Consider the following 22,469-nt stretch of genomic DNA (forward strand, 5'->3'; position numbering starts at 1 on the left):
ATCGTGATTTTGGCTGCCACGATAAAATGAGCCTGATCGTCTGATTTTTTTATATTTAAAATGCCGGCACTTCTGCTTATGAAAAGTGCTTCATTTGCAGCAGTGCCTGCAACCTAGTCTGCCAGCCACCGCTTCCCGCGTGGTTAAGGGCTCATTAAAGGTCAGATGACAAAGATGCTATGGGGTCAGTTAAAATTCACATTGTTTATATATGTACTACATGCACATAACTTCCAGCAAGTTTACTACCATAGTTTAGCTAAAAATTTGGTTTTTATGATGCGTACTGAGCCCTCCCCGAACACACCTGAAGCTCACGACGCCGGGGTGTGGTTACTCTATCCACCACAAGGGCTACCAGAAGTGACGTTACATTTGACAAACACAGCGCGCTACACACTATACGCAATGGCGAGCTACGTGTTGGAATATGAGGAGGAGGAGGCTTTCGACGTACAGGAGCACCCAACTGAACTTGGCATCGTCAAAGCGTACGTTTAAGCCGATGGGGAGGTCGGAACAGTGACGACGACGAGCAGCCAAGTATCAGCTGTATAACAAAAAAAGAGAGTGGCCACTGGCTCGATGTGACTATGTCAAAAGCATATCTTTTTATACAGTCATGGCTTGAAATAATGGCACCCCAGGGGTGTCTATCTTTGAGCATGACTATACGTATTATATATTCATATATCTTTCAGTGACAGGGCACCAGCTTTTACATGGTATGCAGTATTTCTATATATTGTGTGCCCCTCGCTCGAGTAGCTTTATAACACGCCGCACAGAAAGTCTTTGCCTTGTGTGTTGGCTTGTCATCTAGGTAAAAGTACAGACGACAGTACTGAAAAGTACTGCGTGGGTCTTTTTCCCCCACCAACTCCCCAGTGCATAGTAACCATAATAGTCATGGGTATATACAAGGAAATCCTCACCTTTTGTCTGCGCTGCTTCGCCGTGGTACCGTGGCAGTCGCGAGATTTAGTTCTGTTGCTGGCGGTTGAGGTCCCTATGGCCGTAGGAAAAATAGTTGGCACCCCAGCTGATTTCAGCCTCGACCTGTCTATCCAATGCTTTCTCCTAAGTGTTACTCAAAACACGGCGGTTCAAAGTGATCAGCACAGAATTTGGATTGCTTGCTAGGCACCCGTAGCCGACCACGTTTCTTCCCCTATCGATTGACTTTCCCTATCCACTGGTCACGTATTCCTTTTTCACTTGGAAAGCCAGAACAAACTATTGTCACTGCCTGAACCATTTGTACAGCCAAATGCCACACAATAAACCCTTGTGACATTGTTAAATCATACGACAACAAATATACAAGGACAACAGAACAACGGGAAAAACAGCATGGAACAATGGCACACAACGCCGACGTCACAGTGCCGGATAGAGCCGAAGACCGGAAGGCGCTGGATGCAAAAAGCAGGAGGAGCATTCTGCATCATTTATCGATTTAACTGCTGTATAATCACTTTAAAATGGTAGATGTGGTTTTTAAAGGGGTTCTAGAAGTTATCAAGAAAAATTAAAAAATGTTTGTCCTCTGACCTTTAAGCTCCGCCACTGGGCTCCGGTGCCAACTTCAAAATAAAAGCTTCATATGTTCCCACATTGGACATCAATGCCATTTTAGGCTGGACCTCAGCACGTTGGCGGAGAGGTGGCGTGTCTCGGTAAAACACTAGCTGTGTCCGAAATTATTCTCTAACCACCATATAGTGCAGTTACGGCATTTTTGTAGTGGTGTCCAAATGCTTTGTGATCAAATTTAGTGCCCAATATAATGCACTCAAAATACTGTGGGTCGAAGAAGGAGAGGTGGAAAGCGGGTTCTTCGGCAGAAAGAGATGAGGAAAGCACAGAGCCTAGAACTGAATGTGGGGACTTTGAATGTTGGGTCTATGACAGGAAAATCTCGGGAATTGGTTGACATGATGATTAGGAGAAAGGTTGATATATTGTGTTTCCATGAGACCAGGTGGAAAGGCAGTCAGGCTAGAAGTTTAGGGGCAGGGTTTAAATTATTTTACCATGGTGTAGATGGGAAGAGAAATTAAGTCGGGGTTATTTTAAAAGGGTGATGTGCAGAGCTGTGGGAACTATAGAGGAATAAAGTTGATGAGCCACACAATGATATTGGACCATGATGTTTGCAGATGACATTGTGATCTGCAGTGAAAGCAGGGAGCAGGTGGAGGAAAAGTTCGAAAGATGGAGGCATGCACTGGAAAGCAGAGGAATGAAGATTAGCCGAAGTAAAACAGATATATGTGCATGAATGAGAGGGGTGGTGGGGGAAGCGTGAGGCTACAGGGAGAAGAGATGGCAAGGGTGGAGGACTTGAAACACTTGGGGTCAACCGTCCAGAGCAACGGTAAGGGTGATAAGGAAGTGAAAAAACGGGTCCAAGCAGGCTGGAACGGGTGGAGGAAGGTGTCAGGTGTGTTATGTGACAGAAGAGTCTCTGCTCGGATGAAGGGCAAAGTTTATAAAACAGTGGTGAGGCCAGCCATGATGTACGGATTAGAAACAGTGGCACTGAAGAGACAACAGGAAGCAGAGCTGGAGGTGGTGGAAATGAAGATGTTGAGGTTCGCTTTCGTAGTGACCAGGTTGGAAAAAAATGGAAATAAGCTCATCAGAGGGACAGCCAAGGTTAGATGTTTTGGAGACAAATTTAGAGAGAGCAGACTTCGATGGTTCGGACATGTCCAGATGAGAGAGAGAGAGAGAGAGAGTATATTTGTAGAAGGATGATGAGGATGGAGCTGCCAGGCAAGAGAGCTAGAGGAAGACCAAAGAGAAGGTTGATGGATGTCGTGAGGGAAGACATGAGGGCAGTTGGTGTTCGAGAGGAGGATACAGGAGATAGGCTTACATGGAAAAGGATGATGCGCTGCGGCGACCCCTAAAGGGACAAGCCGAAAGGAAAAGAAGATGATTTCCCACAAGGCACAGCAAAAAGTAGAGACCAACCAAGGGTCACTCACAGAGTCATGATATACCATAATGCGTTGCGTCTTCACAGAAGGAGAAGAACGTTGGGACTTGATTTGTCACAGACGGAGGGAGTAAATTTTTCATATAAATGTAAACTTTCAACAAAGGGGGGAAAAAAGAGGGCACGTATTTGTTTACAAAATCTTGTTTGAAAAATGTGACGTCATTAACAGAGAGCTGTTGAGTATCTAACAGCTGTTCTGAATGAGATCACTATAGGTCCAAAGTCAGTGCTTCTAAATAAATTAAACACTTTGGTGTTTTGCATGTCTGTATCATGAATGTCAGTGAAGGCCAGCACAAGTTCTGACAGGGCCATCACAACGTGGCTTATGGTGGTGTGACACCACTTAAAAAGGCTTAATGTTGGACCCTGCATGGTGACAACAACAATGGATCACGGCAATTGTCTTTGAAATAAAGAACAAAAAGAGGTTTAAATGTATGGCGTCATCACCGGGTGCTTGGGAGATCAAACAGGCAACATAATGTTATGTAACCTAGCCACCTAATGCTATCACTAACATTTGTACACTTGAGGACAGCACTATTAGCCCCCCCCCCCCCCCCCCCGCCCATGAAAATTTCATTTTTTTATAAGTATTTCCCAAGTGCTGTTAAAGAGCGCAATGCATTTCCAACCATCCTACTTTTGAATGCTTCCAATATTTTTATTTGCACACAGGAAGTTAAAGTTATTTCACAAAAAACAAAAATTACCAGAATAACAATTATTAGCCTCCTTAAAAACTCCCATCAGTTTGAGAGACAGCAAGTGTTGGAAGCCATATGCTCTGATTAATCAAACCTAATTGAAGTCACCAGTGAACACTGAGTCTATAAGAGGGACCTGTAGAGCAGTGAAGAAGATTCCAGTCACAAAGAAGACAATCACTAGAGCCCTGCACAGGAATGGACTGCAAGGGTGCAGACCAAGAAAAGTTCCACTTCTGCAAAAACCACCTTCGAGCCAGACTGAAGTATGCAAAGGACAACCTAGAGAAAGACAATGCATACTGCAAGTGTGTCCTTTAGTCAGATGAAACAAAACCAGAGCTCTTTGGGCATCAAGACACTGCTTATGTTTGGAGAAAGAAGGGAGAGGCATAGAACCCAACCAACAGAGTCCCCACAGTGAAACGTGGTGGGAGTATTATGCTGTGGGGATGCTTCAGTGCATTTGGAACTGGGAATCCTGTCAAGTTGGAAGGAATCCTGAAGAAAGAAGGATGTTGAAGATCTTGGAGGAAATCCTCAAGCAGTCAGCAGCAAAACTGGGTATGGGTCGCTGCTTTGAGAGAATCTCATCGTGAATCTTTGGGGAGGATGGAAGACCAAGGCGCATGGCAGAAGACCCTTAAATCTGGGGGAGCTTCAGAGGTTTTCCAAAGAAGAATAGGCTGAGATTGCTCAGGAGATGTGTGTGAGACTTGTGGAAAACTATAACAAAAGATTGCAGGCTGTTATCCAGCAAAAAGGACACACAATTGTCTACTAGCATCAGCCGGGCTAATAATTTTGACCCTGGTAGTTTTTGGTTTTGGTGAAATAATTTTGTTTGTGTGTGCAAAGTGAAATAATGGAAGTACCGAAATAAAAGCAGTATGCGTGGAAAAGCTGTGTAGAAAAAAAAATATTTGCTTTCTTTAACAGTATTTGGAAGATACTTTTAAAACATTTTCATGGGGGGGCTATTAATTCTGTCCTCAAGTGTACGTAAATATGCCAGCGTTCTGTCGAATCATGCGCTAAAGCTTTGGTAAACATTGTGCGTGTGAATATAAATGTTGACAGCGGCGAGCAATGGAGGCATTGCGCCGATCACAATACGCAATCCTATAGGTCGATGTCGAGGTGCGTTGTCGGACAGTTGTTATTGATATATCACGTTACACGGAAGATATCCCAAAAATCATACATGCTTGGCTTTTCATTTTGGTGTCATAGGGCCAAATCGTTGGTCGTGAATTATGTCACACTACCAAAAGTTTTGTCGTGGCTGACAAACTGTCGGGCCTGATGCAGAAAATCTGCCGCAATAGAAAAATCAGGCTTATAACTGGGCTAAAATTCTGTAGTCTGAGCATTAGTGGCAGAGTGGTGTGGTACATGCATGGAGCTGCACACTTAAATTAAGATATAAAAAGTAGGAAAAAAATTGCAATATAACTAACTTGTTTTATATACCTGTGAGTATTGTTATATTACCCGTCTCTGTGTTACTCCCGCGTTTGTGAGTATTCGTTATTTGAAGGTAAATCCTTTCCGTGATCTCATGCTAATTTTACCTAGTCTGTCGATGGTTTTCCATTAAGTGCTGGCATTAAGCTGGCGATGTTTCTAAAATGAAGTGTCTTGTAATTAACTATAAAATGTGTTTAATTCTTTCTGTTGTGTCTTTAGTTTTCCAGTAAATTCCAGTTGAACTAAACCGCTTCAAGCACGCTCAGAGAGGGCAGAAGAAGATGCTTGCAACTGCAATTAACATAGGGGTGTTCGGGGTGCTTTTACAACGCAGTAACTTGCATATACTACCAGCGCTGCGGCACATTAATCGTTTTCCTTCGCTTATAATGTTTTTATGATTGTGAGAAGCCAAAATCAGAATCAAGATTACATTTAGATTAATCGTTGAACCGCCGGCGCGGTAACCACGGTTAGCACTTCTTCCTCACAGTTCTGGGGACCGGGGTTCAAATCCCGGCCCCACCTGTGTGGAGTTTGCATGTTCTCCCGATGCCTGAGTGGATTTTCTCCGGGCACTCCGGTTTCCTCCCACATCCCAAAAACATGCGTGGTAGGTTGATTGAAGACTCTAAATTGCCCTTAGGTGTGATTGTGAGTGCGAATGGTTGTTTCTAAGTGCCCTGCAATTGGCTGGCGACCGGTTCAGGGTGTACCCCGCCTCCCGCCTGAAGATAGCTGGGGTAGGCTCCGGCAGTGCGCGACCCTAGTGAGGATAAGCGGTACAGAAAATGGATGGATGGATAATCTCTGAACCCTACTTGTTCCTGAGTCAGGGCTCTTCTCAATTGACTACATTCTGTTCCATGTCACAATTCACGGCGTCAGCTTTCCCCACACGCAAAGATTTTTTTGTCGTCAATGTTGAACGTGTTTAATATTTAAGTTTGTCGGCCCCAACCCGTTTCAGACCCTAACAGACATCAGACTACAGGATCATCTTCTAGGATTATTATTATTATTATTTTTTTGAAGACATAAAATAGTCTGGTGTTGATGTTCTGGAAGGGACAAAATGGGTTTCCAAAACAGCCCATTTTCTTTTGTGTGTGTTTCCGCTCTTAAGATTGGTCAATCATTTGTAAAAATAACAGACCTACGTGGGGACTGACCAATGGTATCTATTTGTGAAACAAGATGAAATTGACCGAATTTGAACACAGGAGTTTTTCCTAAAAGCTCAACACCAGTGAATCCTGTTAATTGCTTATGTCAAATAATGCCGAGCCATTAGGGGAAAGGTTAACAGCACTCTTGATCTGTACACTAAATGTACTTTTGGAATACACGAGTATACTTGTTGAACACTGCAGTGATCCGGATGTCGTCTTCCTCACAGCAGCACGTTCATGCTTCAGGTGGATGCTTTTCCCACTGGAGACGGCGTTCAGGTAGCGTATGGGCTCCGAACCTCATTTGACCTTTACAAGCTTTATGAGCAGGAAAACATCATGTATACATAGGTCATGTTGCTGTGGCAACGCCCCTAAAACTGTGTGCGTGTGTGTGTGCGTGTGTGTGTGTGCGTGTGCGTGCGCATGCATGCATGCATGCGTGTGCAGGCTGATCCATCAGCTGAAAGACTGACTGCATCAATGATGGAATTACAGACACTGCAGGAGGCTCTGAAGGTGGAGATCCAGATCCATCAGGTAGGACTTAATTCTCCTCCACCGAGTTTGTCCATTCACATTTGGCATACTAGCTGTGTGATGAACAGGTCTGTAAAAGGTTTGCTCAGAGCAGGTGTCCTTAAGAAGTTAGTTTTCTGTGAGTAGATGAGTTGTAGGAGTTAGCTTTCTAGTAGCACACTGATGTAGAGCAGTGTTTTTTTATGACAGACTTAAAGGGGGAGTGTGGATCTTTTAGCACCCGTTCACTAATCCCTAACCCCCTTGACCGCAAAGCGCGATTCTCAAAACTAGCCATTCATAATGGTACTTTACCACATTAAACCATAAAAAGATAGATTATAGTTAAGAAAGAGGAAGGTTGGTAAAGAAAGTGGATGTGAGCAAGAATAAAAGCGGCTGGGTGGATATTTTTTAAAAGTCTCTCTGGCTCATTTGAATGTTCCCAGCTTGATGCGTACCACACGCATACATTTTGGCCACAAGCTTTGCGTTTTCATTCACAGGCACATTTAGAAATGATCAAAACAATTTAAAACACAAAGCAAAAACACAATATTTAGTCCTTTATATACTATATTTATATATTCTTAGTTTTTAGCTGTTCATTTTACATCATTGCAGTTGCAAGACAAGTAAAATTATTTTAAAACATAAAGCAGTGTTAATTCTGATATGATCATGGCTTGGGGAAGTATCTCACCCGAATCTATCTCGCCCTAATCCAGCGCCGTGCGTCTCTCTCTGGCTCCTTCCCGTGCTCGTTGTAGTGCTGTGCAGTGATCATATTACAATATGATTCGTAGTATTGTATAAAAACATCTTTCATGCTACATAGCCCTATACCGTGGTCGGGAACCACACTGATAGTCAAAAAAAGAGAGGTTATGATTCGAGATAGCCTTATAGTTTAAGCAGCGCTGCATTACAGGCTTGACGGTAGTGACAAAATGAACCGACCAATCATATCTGAGTTCAGCCATCCCACGTGACCTTACTCAGCCAATGAAGTCTGCATCTCAGGCGGTAATCATTGATTGCACGCATACCAGACAGAAAGACGAGGAGATACGGAGAAAGAGACTCAGCGGGTAAGTTGAAGATGGAGAAAGTTCAGAAAATGGCAGCTAAAGCAGGAGAACATTTGGACAAATTGAAATGGAACGGCCAGAATTTAGATATTTTTTTACTTCACAGTGAGAAGTTCCCACTGGGAGTATTTACTACAAGTGCATATATGAATTACCCCATTATGAGTCAAGGTTTTGAACAAACATAACCTCTAACTGATCAACTGTGAGGCATTTCAGAAAAGTACAACCCATTCAACAAAACATAATAAAGAAAATAATGAGATGGTCCTTTTTCAGTTATGTTATAATATATATATATATATATATATATATATATATATATATATAAAATAGAGAGAGAGAGTAGGGACCGCACCAGACTGCGAGTAGTGAAAATCCACGGATAATTTACGGCCATTATAATAATTTTTAAAAAAAAAATCCCAACTATACATATACAGTGGAACCTCGATTTAACAGACCCCGATTTAACGGCTGTAGATTTAACAAACATGAAATGTATTTAAAAAGTGTCCAGTTCACTTGAACCACCGTTTACAGTCTGTTAGTTCCAGAATTGGCCACTTTTGTTTACTTGCGTAGTACCGCAATGAATGACCAAAGACTGGGACACACATTTCCTGTCATTTCCTGATTGCCGCGCTTGTCAAAGATATAGACTATGAAGACTAGATCCAGCAAACAGACGTGCCAATGTGATTCCCATGTTGGATGTGGTGACGTTCCATCAAGGGCAAGCCTTGCGTCACAGTTAATGTGCTAGGTATCTTGGGCATCTACCTATTTACATCTATGGCTGTTGTTTACTGGAGTGAGCGCTCCAGTCTCATCAACACAGTGTATTGCTCTGGAATGTGCCATTTTTGGTGCAGTATACTGTACAGTTTTTTGTCAAGTCCTCTATGAAAAAAAGGAAACATGCTGCAAACCTTATTGCATTGTAGTAGGGCTGGGCCATATGACCCAAAATCCATATCACGGTATAAATTGAATTCCTTTATGCTAACTGTATATATTGTGATATAAATTTCAATGGAAGTATTTTTGAATGGGTTGTATCGATTTTAAGCAAAGCTAAATCAATTTATTAAAAAAAAAAAAAAAAAAAAGACCTTTGGCTCCACCTGGCTGGCATCTGAGGTAACATACATGTAGGGTTGGGCATCAAGAACCGATTGGAACCGGGAATAGCTTTCCGGTTCTCCCAGAATTGTTCAAATTAAAAAATTTCAGTTCCCATTTTCGATGACAAGTCCGCCGTCTCCGAAGAAGAGTGTGGCGAAAACCAACGAAAAATGCGCACAAAGACGTGCTTGTGCCCAATGGCGGCGGCAGGGAACAAAAGTGTGTCTTAACTTTGATAAAATGAATGACCAGTCGCCTCAGTGCAATACTTGGAAGATTATATTGTGCAAAGGAGGCTTTCACGATGTGTAACGTCTGACGCGCTCCCTCCCGCTCCAACCCTCAGCCTTGCGGAGCTTCAGTGAAGTCAACTGTCAATTGGGTGAGTGAAACACTAAAATACATCTATGCCAACATTGAGACAGCTAACAAGGTAAACGGTCGGTTGCACTTTTGCACTGATAGTTTTTAGTTTATTTTAGTCTTCAAACCAACGTAAGTGCCGATGAGAGAGAGGAAAAAAAAGCTTTATATTGAGCTAAAACTTCACTGTAGCAACTTTATATCACAATGAACTGTGGCAAAATTCACATTGTTGTCTCACAGTATCACAAACACTAACACCTCTTGCCTCAATGGTGGGAAGGGAAAGGAATCAATGTATAGCAGTTTGTTCCATCCATTTAAAAAAAAAAATAAAAATAAAAATCACTGGTGCTTTTCGTGCCAAAATGCTGAGTTCCGGTGTGTACCCTTCAAAATAAGAAGCTACAAGCTTAAAATAGGAAGTCAAGTTAAAACTTGCACATGTAAACCATTTGACATGATAAAACAGTCCCAAATAACGATTTTAACAATGCTATATTTATCTTTTAGCTGAAACATTAATTAATGAATATTAAGTCAATTGGGTTAGTTCCACACACATTGCCTTTTAGTTCATAGGTTTGATATTGATAATTGAGTCAAATGTTCACTTTAGTGTATGCTGCGGGCTGTTAAGAAAACGGATGTTCATAATTTGGACACGCTTTATTTCAACCATGCAAACTTTTTTGACCCAGCCCCCTAAAAGAATCGGAATTGAGAATCGTTTGGAACCAGAATCGAAATAAGGAACCGGAATCGCTCAAATTCAAATGATGCCCGACCCTACATAAATGGTTGGTTTTCAGATATCTGTCCTTGCTGTGCAGCTATTATTTTCTCTATATAGAATTTTTAAATTACAGGACCTATTTTTACTGTTCATAGCTAGTTACTGTTGTGAGACTTGCTTTACGTCTATCCAAGCCAAACTTCTTCTCTGCGTGGTAACGGGGTCACAGTCAAATTGCGGTGAAAAGCCTCCTCTACCATCAAAGCACTTAATCTGGTGTTGGTGTTAGCGGTTCGCGCTGCTTGTCCTCGTGATAATGCTCATGGTTGCTTATTTACTGCAATGGAGGTGAAGATTAGTGACTACTCAATCGCGAAATGCCAGTGCCTCTGTGGCTTTTATTCCCTCTCTTTTCTCTTCTCCCTCACCATTCTTGTCCTTCCTCCGCGACGTGCACAGAGTCACGGTCGAGAACGGCACCATTGAAGGCACCTTTGTCGGCCATGATGGTGTGCACATCGCAGGGTTTTCTTTTTATTTATATATATTTTTTTAATTTATTCCCTCCTAACTTCATTTCCCTCGCCGCTCTCTCACCTGAGCGCTGCCATAGGTACGCAGCTCGAAGAGGCATCGTATCTGGCTTTTGTTCATGCGCAGGGCCGCAGTTAGCTGGTGTGGCGCATATTGCTTACACATTTTTATACTGGGGCAGGTATGATGCCATCAAGAAGCATTATTGCGATTGGACGGTAGAGTCCATATCTATACCTTCTACAGTGTATACCTTTTGTACTGTGCACCCCTACAATGTAGCATCTCTTTAATTAAGACAACAAACAAACAGTTAATATCAGCATAATGTCAAAATGGCTGCAAAGATCGAATTAAGCGGTCTCTCATCGCAGTTGGCGAGTTAAAATTTGCATTTTGCGCCTCAAAAAACGCATTGAAAAGCAAAACTGTAAATCACGTTTTTATCACGGAGACGGTCGCGGAGACAGTCGCATGCAGGGGCATATGTGACACAACGCGCTTATGTTACCGATGCGTGGGAAGTACAATGCGGACGTAAGGAGTGGGAAAATGGCGGGAAGATGCGACGTGACGCTGAATTGAGAAGAGGGGAAAAAAGAGAGTGGAAGCATTTCATAGTGAAATGAAAGGCGAGCAGCCGTTCGTTGTAACACGGACCTTTTTCTCCGCCGAAGAGGCCGTGTCGTTGGACCTGAGAGACGAAAGGTGAAATTAACATCCCGCAAAGCGTCTCTGTTAATTGAATACTGTCGAATTCGAATACGAAGCTGACCAGTATAGTGCGCAACCATAACGTTACTTGCAGTGTAGTCACTGTGCTACATATGGCATGTGTAGTATACGATGATCTGTAAGTGGTAAAACTTTGTCAAGTAGGTGAAAAACGTAGCAAATGTGGCCAGAGGAATATGAGTAAAGTGAATCATGTACCCAAACAGAGGAGGGTTTTGGTGAAATCAGATCAAGGAAATATGTTTTCTTTCGAGGTTTCTTCATTTTAGTTTGAATTTGTAGTCCAAACAATATTTGGCTCGTAAATGCATAGCCATGAACCTAATGTATTAATGTCACAAAAGATTAACAAAGCGGCAGGCCCAGACCATGTGTCCCCATCCTGCCTCTAAGTCTGCACGGACCAGCTCGCTCCAGTCTTCACTCAGATCTTCAATAGATCTCTGGAACTGCGCGAAGTACCATCCTGTTTCAAACCCTCCACCATCATTCCAGTCCCCAAGAAACCTGCAATCTCAGGTCTGGATGACTACAGGCCTGTCGCCTTGACATCTGTGGTCATGAAGTCCTTTGAACGTCTCATGCTGGACCACCTCAAGAGCGTGAGAGGTCCCCTGCTGGACCCCCTGCAGTTTGCCTACCTAGCAAACAAGTCTGCGGATGGTGCAGTCAACATGGGACTGCACTTCATCCTAGAACACCTCGACAGTGCAGGGACCTACGCGAGGATCCTGTTCGTGGACTTCAGCTCCGCGTTCAACACCATCATCCCTGAACTCCTTTCCTCCAAGCTTCTCCAGCTCAGCGTCTCACCTGCCATCTGCCAGTGGATTTACAGCTTCCTGACGGCCAGGACACAGCAGGGGAGCCTGGGGGAGGCCACCTCATCCACACGCTGCATCAGCACTGGGGCACCCCAAGGTTGTGTCCTCTCTCCGCTGCTCTTCTCTCGCTACACGAACGACTGCACCTCAACGCACCCGGCTGCCAATCTCCTGAAGTTTCCAGATGACATCACTCAAGGACGGTGACGAGTCTGCATATCGACAGGAAGCGGAGCGGCTGGAGCTTTGGTGCGGCCGACACAACCTGGAGCTGAACACGCTCAAGACTGTAGAGATGATCGTGGACTTCAGGAGGCATCCTTCGCCACAGCAGCCCCTCACGCTGTCCAGCTGCCGTCGAGACCTTCAAGTTCCTGGGAATTACAGTCTCCTAGCACCTGAAGTTGGCGATCAACATCAAGTCCGTCCTCAAAAAGGCCCAGCAGAGGATGTACTTCCTGCAGCTTATGAGAAAGCACGGCCTGCCACGGTAGCTGCTGAGGCAGTTCTACACAGCGGTCATCGAATCAGTCCTGTGTTCTTCCATCACAGTCTAGTTTGGTGCGGCTACAAAAAAGGACAAACTCCGACTGCAACGGACAATCAAAACTGCTGGAAGGATTGTAGGTACCCCCCTACCCACCCTTGAGGACTTGCATGTTGCCAGAACAAAGACAAGAGCGTGCAAAATCCTCTCAGACCCTCCACATCCCGGTCACCGGCTCTTCCAGCTCCTTCCCTCAGGTAGGTGCTACCGATCAATGCAAACTCGAACTAGCAGAGATTCCACCAGCTTTTTCCCTCTTCCAATCGACTTCTTAAACAGCTAACCTACAATTCCATTACAACATGCTGGCAATTTTTTTGTCTTGAATTTGTTGTCACGTTTCTGTCGGGCCAATTATATATTACTCGTGCGCTCACTGTAGTAGTCTCACCACGCTGTACTATTTGCATATCTGTAGTTGACCAATACTGGCCACTCATGCCAGAGTAACATCCGCTCCATTTGCACACTGACAGAGGAGTATCTGCAACATTTGCACAATCAACATTGTCCCAGATTATCGTACTACTCGCTTGAAGTCTCGGCGCCCTTTGCACAATGGTCATTGCACCGGACTGTTGCAATATTCATCATTCGAACTGCTCTAAGTGCTAGAGGACTCTGCATCTTTTTGCACAATTGTCAAAAAAGAAAAAATATATATATATTTATAAATAAATTGTACCGCCATTACCAGATAACTAGCAACCCTTTGTTGCTCAGTGACTGTTTTTCTCAATGCCTTTATGTCTCAAAAGTGTTCTGTCAATTGACTTTCTGTTGTCATACTAGAGCGGCTCCAATTACCAGAGACAAATTCCTTGTGTTTTTTGGACATACTTGGCAAATAAAGATGATTCTGATTCTGAAATGCTAAAATCCTAGCTCCTTAAGTGAGGATGCATCAAGGCTGTTAATGCTTTATTTTATGGTCAATGTGAATTTAAGAAATTCAAATTATTTGATATAAAAAAGAAAACCAATTAGGCTCTTATTTTATCTTTTGTATTCATATTTGATCTTTAACCAAGCAAAAATTGTTTATCAAAATACTCAATTGTTTGATAGAATACTTGAATACTAAAATATTCGTTAGCTGCAGCCCGACATTCAACTCCCGTGTTATATTGCCGTATTTTTATTGTTTAAAGGTGCGGTGTGTAGTGTTGAAACTGCTAGCCAGATTTGAATGTAGCCTCACTTCACTACTCCCTCCCCCTTCCCTCTGGCCGAATCCATGCCCCTCGCAGGCATGCACGCGCAATTCACCAGCTGGCTTTAACATGCTCATCTTGTAGCGGCTACTTTGCCATTTTCATCACGTCTTGTTCACCGGTAAGTAAAAATCGACAGATGTTGTCATATTGAATATAAGTTGCAAACTGTCTCCTGGCATTATAGTTAGAAAGTTAGTCACATGAATGTTATATTTCATTATTAGCCCCATTAATCAAAAACTAGCTTTGATAAAAGCTATAAATATCACTGCACATTGTAGTACAGAGACTGTCTGGTGAATTTATATCCTTTGTTGTTCACAGTTGCCAAGGGGAGAGCAAGGCTATTGGTGACCCCGGCCGACGACAACCCCTGGGCGAGTAAATCTCTGGGCGGTACGCTATGCACTGTATCATACATAATCACATGATTTACACACAAGCACGTTTTAGAAACTAAATAAACTAGTAAATAACAAGCGTGCTTTCGCCTGTTATTTACTAGTTTATTTAGTTGTTGTTTCAATTGTTTCAACTACCACAATTATTGCTAAAAACTTTACCAAAACTTGCAAATTGTCATATTTACAAAATGTTGCGCTCCCAAAAGCATTTTTTGTTACCAAACCCATTTTTACAGTAGCTTGAAAAATAGCTGAACATACTATTATCCTTGACTTCTGCTTTCAAAACGAGTTATCCATCAATTTGTTGTGAACGTATAGGTAATACGATGAGCCAATTCAACATTTATTTCCAGTGATAATGGCCATTTGAGGAAACTTGTAACTACGATGTGGCCCGTGACAAAAATTGGTTTAAAACCCCTGCGTGTAAATGTATGTATACAAGAATGAAAAAAAGAAAAAAAGGTACCGTATTGTTTAATTTTTGTTGATGGGATAGGTATGAGGGATTTTTTTAAAATACTTGTTTAAATGGCTTTTATATGTGAACATCAGAAAGAATAGATGCAATATTTGTAACAATTGAAAGCCAATTTCACAAACACAAAATCTAATCACCATAATGTCTTGCTTTACAGGTGAAAGTTCACAGACTGAGTTTTGAGTAATCACATATTGTGATAAAGACATTTCTGTGACGTGACCCCAGTTCCATGTTTTGACGTCCACCACAAGACATTTGGGGAAGCTCCGACGACTCTTCAGCCCCTGATCAACGGAATGATGTCTGCCATAACTGCAAACACATGACAAACCTCCTGGACACCATCTTGAATGAGGGAGTTTTACACAGAGCCAGACGACTGTGGAATGAAATCCTGTATAGCTGATGACCTTTGTGACCCAGGAGTGAACAACAAGAACGATTCTGCGCCAATATGTAATGTGGAAAATCCCAAAGGAAATGATTTGGATTCAGATAGAGTGCCAGACGTGGCCCCCTCCTTAAGCCACTACATGTCCAGGCCTGTCTGAAGTTTGCTAGAGAGCATTTGGATGATCCAGAAGAGGATTGGGAGAATGTCAGATGAAACCAAAATAGAACTTTTTGGTAAAAACTAAACTTGTCGTGTTTGGAGGAGAAAGAATGCTGAGTTGCATCCGAAGAACACCATACCTACTGTGAAGCATGGGGGTGGAAACATCATGCTTTGGGGCTGTTTTTCTGCCAAGGGACCACGACGACTGATCCGTGTAAAGGAAAGAATGAATGGGGCCATGTATGGTGAGATTTTGAGTGAAAACTTCCTTCCATCAGCAAGGGCATTGAAGATGAAACATGGCTGAGTCTTTCAGCATGACAATGGTTCTAAACACACTGCCCGTGCAATGGAGGAGTGGCTTTGTAAGAAGCATTTAAAGGTCCTGAAGTGGCCTAGCCAATCTTCAGATCTTTAGAGGGAGTTGAAAGTCTGTGTTGCCCAGCGACAGCCCCAAAACATCACTGCTCTCAAGGAGATCTGCATGGAGAAATGGGCCAAAATACCAGCAACAGTGTGTGAAAATCTTGTGAAGAGTTAAAGAAAATGTGTCATTGCCAACAAAAGGTATATAACAAAGTATTGAGATGAGCTTTTGTTAATGACCAAATACTTATTTTCCACCATAGGTTGCTAATAAAGGCTTTAAAAATCAGACAATGTGATGTGCTGGATTATTTTCTTCTTCTCATTTTGTCTCTCATAGGTGAGGTATACCTATGAAGAAAATTGCAGGCCTCATCTTTTTAAGTGTGAGAACTTGCACAATTGGTGGCTGACTAAATACTTTTTTGTCTCACTGTATGACTGCTGATATGTACAGTTGTGCTCAATATAGGGCTGCACAATTAGTTTTAATCGTGATTGCAATTTTGGCTGCCATGATTAAATGAGCCTGATCGTTTCCGATTTTTTTTTTCTTATTTTTATTTTTTTTAAAATTTAAAATATGGTCACTGCTGCATATGAAGCTCTATCACAATCAAGTCAGCCAGCCAGCAGGGGGCGAACGCATGGTTAAGGCATGGCTTCATTAAGCTACCTAAAGAAGGAGCAGCGCCCAGCACTCCCTGCAGTGTGAGCCTCTCAGTCACTCTCTGTGGAATTATGAGCATCAGTCATGCCTAGAGAAGTACAAACCCTTTCCAGAAATTAGAATATCATGGAAAAGTGCATTTATTTCCATAATTCCATTCAAAAAGTTAAACTTTAATAAATTATAGATTCAGGGCCCACAATTTCAATTTATTTGTTCATTTTTACAACCACAATTCCAATGAAGTTGCGACGTTGTTAAACATAAATAAAAACAGAATACAATGATTTACAAATCATGTTTGACCTATATTTAATTGAATACACTGCAAAGACAAGATATTTAACGTTCAAACTGATAAACTTTGTTTTTAGCAAATAATCATTAACTTTGAATTTTATGGCTGCAACACGGTCCAAAAAAGCCTGGACAGGGTCATGTTTACCACTGTGTTACATCACCTTTTCTTTTAACAACGTTCAATAAACGTTTGAGAACTGAGGACACTAATTGTTGAAGCTTTGGAGGTGGAATTCTTTCCCATTCTTGCTTGATGTACAGCTTCAGCTGTTCAACAGTCCGGGGTCTCTGTTGTCTTTTTTTACGCTTCATAATGCGCCACACATTTTCAATGGGAGACGGGTCTGGACTGCAGGCAGGCCAGTCCTGATCCAGCACCATTACGCCGAACAATGGGTCCCCTCAAGTCTGTGTTGAGTCCCCTCCTCTTCACCCTGCTGACTTATGACCGACATACCGCTCCAACCTCTTCATCAAGTTTGGAGACAACATAACTGTGGTGGGTCTCAGCAACGGGGACAAGACAGACTACAGGAGTGAGGTGAGCCGCCTGTCTGGGTGGTGCACGGACAACAATCTCTCCCTAAATGTGTAAAAAAACAAGAAGATTGTTGTGGACTTCAGGAGAGCGCACTCCCAGCATGCTCACCTGACCATCAACGGTGCTGCGGTGGAGAGAGTGCGCAGCACCAAGTTCCTGGGAGTGCAGATCACCGAGAACCTCTTCTGGACCATCATCTCATCACTGGCCAAGAAAGCTCACTGACGTCTCTACTTTCTGTGCAAGCTGAGAAGAGCCAGAGCCCCGACCCCCATCATGCGCTCGTTCTACGGAGGGACCATAGAGAGCATCCTGACCAACTGCATCACCGTGTGGTACGGAGCCTGCACCGCATCCTGCCGCAAGACTCTCCATTGCATAGTGAGGGCAGCTGAGAAGATCATTTGAAACGCTCCCCCCCCTGCAGGACATTTACACCACCCGCAAATCCCCTCCGCATAGCGGGGGATGCCACCCATTCGTCACACAGCATCTTCAGTCTGCTGCTATCAGGGAAGAGACTGCGGAGTTTGCGGGCCAGGACTAGCCGACTCAAAGACAGTTGTAATCATCATGCTGTCAGGAATCTGTACTCTATGCCTGCTCTATCCCCTCTACCTCTTCTGTTCTCTGCCCACCTGAACTCTGAACTCTGACGCCCCACACACACACACACACACACACACCAGACTCGGGGTCGCACTAGCCACTTAGCAGCATTGAGGTTTTGTCATCTAATTTGTCTTATTTGCCTTGGTTCTCTGACTTTGACTATGTTGCACACGTCACCTGATCTTTGATATTTCACATTCAATTAATACTTTTTATACTGGATATACCATAGTTTTATTTAGCTTTTTATATTATTATTTGTACTGTCTTTGTAGCACTGCGGGCCCTTGAGTACCGTAATTTCAATCTTCTGCGTGTGTCACGCATATTGAAGAATTGGAAATAAAAGCACCTTGACCTTGATATTTTCTTTAAAGAATTGTACACATCTTACAAATTCTGCCCAGGTAATCAAACGTGAGCACAACTGTGTAATGGTATCTCATTTACGAAATATAAGTAGGGCTGTATAAGAGCAATTACGGGAAAGTCATCTGTGTTCAAGTGGTTAACATGAGAAAAATTAAGTTTGAGTTTCTCCTTTTCTGTTTGGCATCAACAGTGAAGTATCAAACAATTTAACGTCTTCATTAAACAAATCTTAACTGAACTTTAGAGTTCAAAACCTTTTTGTTTCATCATGGCCTTTCTCTGTCTTGAACTTTACTTCCACGTGGTCCCTTTCTCTCTCCCCTGCTACTTTCTCCTCTTCTTCATCTGGTCTGCACAGTCACTGATTACTGTCTGATAAGCTGGTTTGATTGGCTGAATGGGGTGGCTGAGTTCGCATGTGATTGGTCGGTACGGTTCATCACGACCGTAAAGCCTGTAATGCCGCGTCACTTAAAATAGAAGCGACCTGTATGTCTTGAATCATAACCTTTCTTTTTTGGCGATGGTGTGGATCCTTATGGGACTGCTTCTGGGTCCGGACCCGGAGCTTTATAGCCTTCATAGCCTACATTGTAGGCTGTAAGGACCACCCACAACGCGGTGTGTTGCAAAGGGGCAGACTGTGTGTGTGTGTGTGTTTGTTAGTAATTCTATACCAGTACTAAAACGAACTGAAAAATTACCAAAAAAAATTACATTAAAACAAAGCTTTTACTGTTCCATTTGTAAAGATTTTTGGACTTCTGGATTATCTTTGTACCCTTTTAAAATGTCAGAAAATGGATAAAACCGATCTCATTCATCTGAAAATTACGTGATCCACCCTGATTTTCGATCACGTGATTGGATCGGGTATGCCAAGTGTCAAGTATGTTGCAGTTGGTTGTTATCCAGCAGTAGGTGTGTGTGACTGTGTGTTGTTGCCCACAGAAACTGGTGGCCCAAATGAAGCAAGACCCTCAGGTAAACGCACGCGCCTGGACCCACACTTCAGTCACACGAACGAGTGCTCACATGACCCCCATTGTTTTTAATTTTTTTTTTTTTTCCCTCCCTTCTCTCCAGAATGCAGCTCTGAAGAAGCAACTTCATGAACTTCAGGCAAAGATCACTGCGCTGAGTGAGAAGCAGGTACACACACGTGCACATGCACACATACAGGTAGTGGCGCTGTGACTGTTTGATGAATGATCACATGGACAATGTTTTTATTTTGAAGCACTTGCTATTTTTATTAGGGTTAGTACATAGCGCTCGACAGAAACAACGCTGCACTTGAAAACTCAGCTCTTTGAGGTTGTCATTGTCATCACACTGGTTTCCATGGTGACCAACACTGAGAAAGACCGGAACGTGGGTTGATGTGGAAATTGCCTGAGCAGGTCACAGAGGTTGTGTTAACATTGTGTATGGAGGACAAACTCCATCTTCAGTCGTGTTAAACAACATGCATACAACACACTTGTACTTCTGATTGATTTTTTTTTTTGGGGGGGATGAACACCACGATTGCCGCTAATCCTGAACCATTTTCTAAACAGGTCAGAACCTCTCACTTAAAAAAAAGTTTGAACATGACGACTTGCATTGGTGCGTCTCTTCTGCTCCAAAAGAAAAAGGTGGTGGAGCAGCTGAGGAAGGAGCTGCTAGTCAAGCAAGAACCAGAAGCCAAACTTCAGCTGCAGGTCCACACACCAAGCGATGTGAAGCCAGCCAGCCTGCTGCAGACCCAGCAGATTCCTGGAGGACTGCAGCAGGTAAGGAACCCGCACATATACGCACACACAAAGCATGGCCTATTGGCTCCATCACAGCTTTTCAAGACTGGCATTTGCGTCCTAGTGCGGAGGGTCTATCATAGAGCTGGACGATATGGCAGAAAAATAGATCCCCCATTCTTTCACAAAAAAAAGTTTTTTTCTTCCTTATTTGTTTCTCCATTTTAAAGTGTCTCGAAACAGGCCAAAAAAAAGTCTTGTAAGTTCGACACACCACAGAAAAAAGTAATGTTTACAAGCTGGACAATGAATGAATGGATAAAAATAATCGCAAAGTATGTGAAATTCAGACGTGGCGCACACAGTGGTGTAAGAGTGTGCAGTTTGGAGTCACCTCCAAACCCCTATGCTCATGCGCACCTCTCTGCTCACGCACATAAAAACACTTACCCGTGACTCCATATTCTTATTCAAATAACGTGGCTGGCTAACATTAGCTAAAACATTTACCCGTGCCTTGATATTGTTATTTATTCAGCTAACGTAGCTAACATGAGTTAATGTCTACATTTACAGATACACTTGCATAATAACTAGACTTTACACCGATTTTATCGGCCTTATCGGTATCGGCCGATAATTAGCATTTTATGCTGATCGGCCTTAATGTCATAATTCGCAGATTGATCGGCACCGCAAAAGACATTTACTCCGCATCGCCGCGTGTACAGTATATTTGAATCCAAAAGCTAGTTTATTTTTAGCCTTGTTGCGTGTCATTTGATGTAGTACTGTAAATATCTGACGGCCAATGAAGTTATTTAAAAAAAAAAAAAAAAAAAAAAAAAAACGTCGGCGGTGTGGGACAGACAACAAGTCTGAGACAGGGAACACGTAATGCCCGGTCAAACTACAAGACAAATTTGGTCTTTCACGATTGCACTGTCAGACTACTCCAATAAAATCTTGTACCACCGCATCCCGTTTTTTATGATCATTGGGCTTTATATTGTCAACTCAAATGCGACCGGATACACTCATTACCGTGGCGACGACAACAAGATTGGAGCAGGACAAAATGGGGAAAAACGTGTTAGTGGTCACCGGTGCTCAGGACAGGAGAGGACGTTCGATTAAGGCTTGCTTGATGTATGTTCACGTACTTTTAATACAATACGACTCACAAGCACGCAATAAAATGTTATGTAGCCTAGCAAGCTACTGCTAGCACATAAGGGTTGGACGTAAACATGCCGCCGTTCTGTCGAATCATGCTCTAAAGTTTCGGTGTGGGTGAAGTAATTAAAAATAAAGTAATTTAATTACAGTAACTTAGCGCCCATTATTTCTGTCATGTAATGTTGGCTTGTACTGACTGATTAGAATACACGATCTGACTAGAGCAGTGATTTCCAAACTTTATGGAGTCAAGGAACACATTTTACAATTGAAAAAATCTCACGGCACACCAACAAACAAAAATGTGGATACATTAATTACTCTATTTACTTCCTGCCATCTAATAGAATACCATTCATTTGTTCTGTTTGTCACTATGCCTCACTGGCATAAATAGAGGAACACAGATACATTATTTATTGTAAATATTTTTGAGCAATTAAGTACACGTATATACAGTAGATGAACAGGTCATTTAAATAGACACATTCCTCCATCTTGTGATCGGATCAGTGATCGGTTATCGCTTTTTTAAACCCGCTGATCGGCCCCAAAAATCCTGATCGTGTAAAGCCTAATAATAACGCGACGTACCTGTGACCAGTCCATATCATTTGAAAACTACAGTCTCACCGCGTGATCAGAAGGAAGGAGGGGTCTCCATTTGTGTGGGTCTGCGGCCACCGAGTTGCGGCCTTCGGCAGTTGCAGCCGGATAGTTTTTTTTCCACCTTAGCGGTAGCCATGTTGTTGGCAAGTGTGTGTATCTGTGTGACAGAAATAAGGGGGAGGGTGGAAACCGATGAGGGTGAAATGTGCGCCGCAGTAAGAGGAAACCAACCTCAAATTTATTATTTTTAAATCTCAATAGAAAACTGCAACTAATCGCAAAAAATCAATATATCGGCCAGGCGTAGTCTATCAGTTTCTTGATATGCTCATCTTCCATTGCGCTCCATGTCACTCATGTGCTCCATGTCACACGTCAACAAACACCTAGAAAACTTCCAATCAAAGCCAATGAAGGCATCCAGTTTAATCATGCAAACATCATGAAAATAAGTTACTGAATAATCAAAAAAGCAACAAAGCGCTCACTGAATGAACAGATGGCACGACAGAGCGTTATTGGACACCATTGATATTTTTCACCCATTCCAACATCTCATCTTCAGCCATTGTGTGAGG

General features: G+C 42.7%; 1 protein-coding gene across 11 annotated transcripts in view; it reads left to right on the forward strand.

Annotated features, from left to right (window-relative positions):
* phf21ab (PHD finger protein 21Ab) overlaps positions 1-22,469 on the forward strand; it is a 56,877-nt gene that overhangs the window by 4,673 nt on the left and 29,735 nt on the right. For 6 of the 11 annotated variants that reach the window (XM_061676444.1, XM_061676447.1, XM_061676438.1 and 3 more), the window contains exons 3-8: positions 6,590-6,641; positions 6,813-6,902; positions 9,447-9,482; positions 19,316-19,348; positions 19,451-19,516; positions 19,999-20,142. In XM_061676444.1, the coding sequence (XP_061532428.1) occupies positions 6,600-6,641; positions 6,813-6,902; positions 9,447-9,482; positions 19,316-19,348; positions 19,451-19,516; positions 19,999-20,142 (411 nt within the window). In that variant the 5' untranslated portion in view covers positions 6,590-6,599. Of the gene's footprint in view, positions 1-6,563; positions 6,642-6,812; positions 6,903-9,446; positions 9,483-19,315; positions 19,349-19,450; positions 19,517-19,998; positions 20,143-22,469 lie in introns of all 11 variants that reach the window. The other 5 variants (XM_061676449.1, XM_061676443.1, XM_061676448.1 and 2 more) reach the window with 3 other exon arrangements.

The sequence above is a fragment of the Phycodurus eques genome, chromosome 5 (genome assembly GCF_024500275.1).
Source record: "Phycodurus eques isolate BA_2022a chromosome 5, UOR_Pequ_1.1, whole genome shotgun sequence".
Lineage (NCBI taxonomy): Eukaryota > Metazoa > Chordata > Actinopteri > Syngnathiformes > Syngnathidae > Phycodurus > Phycodurus eques.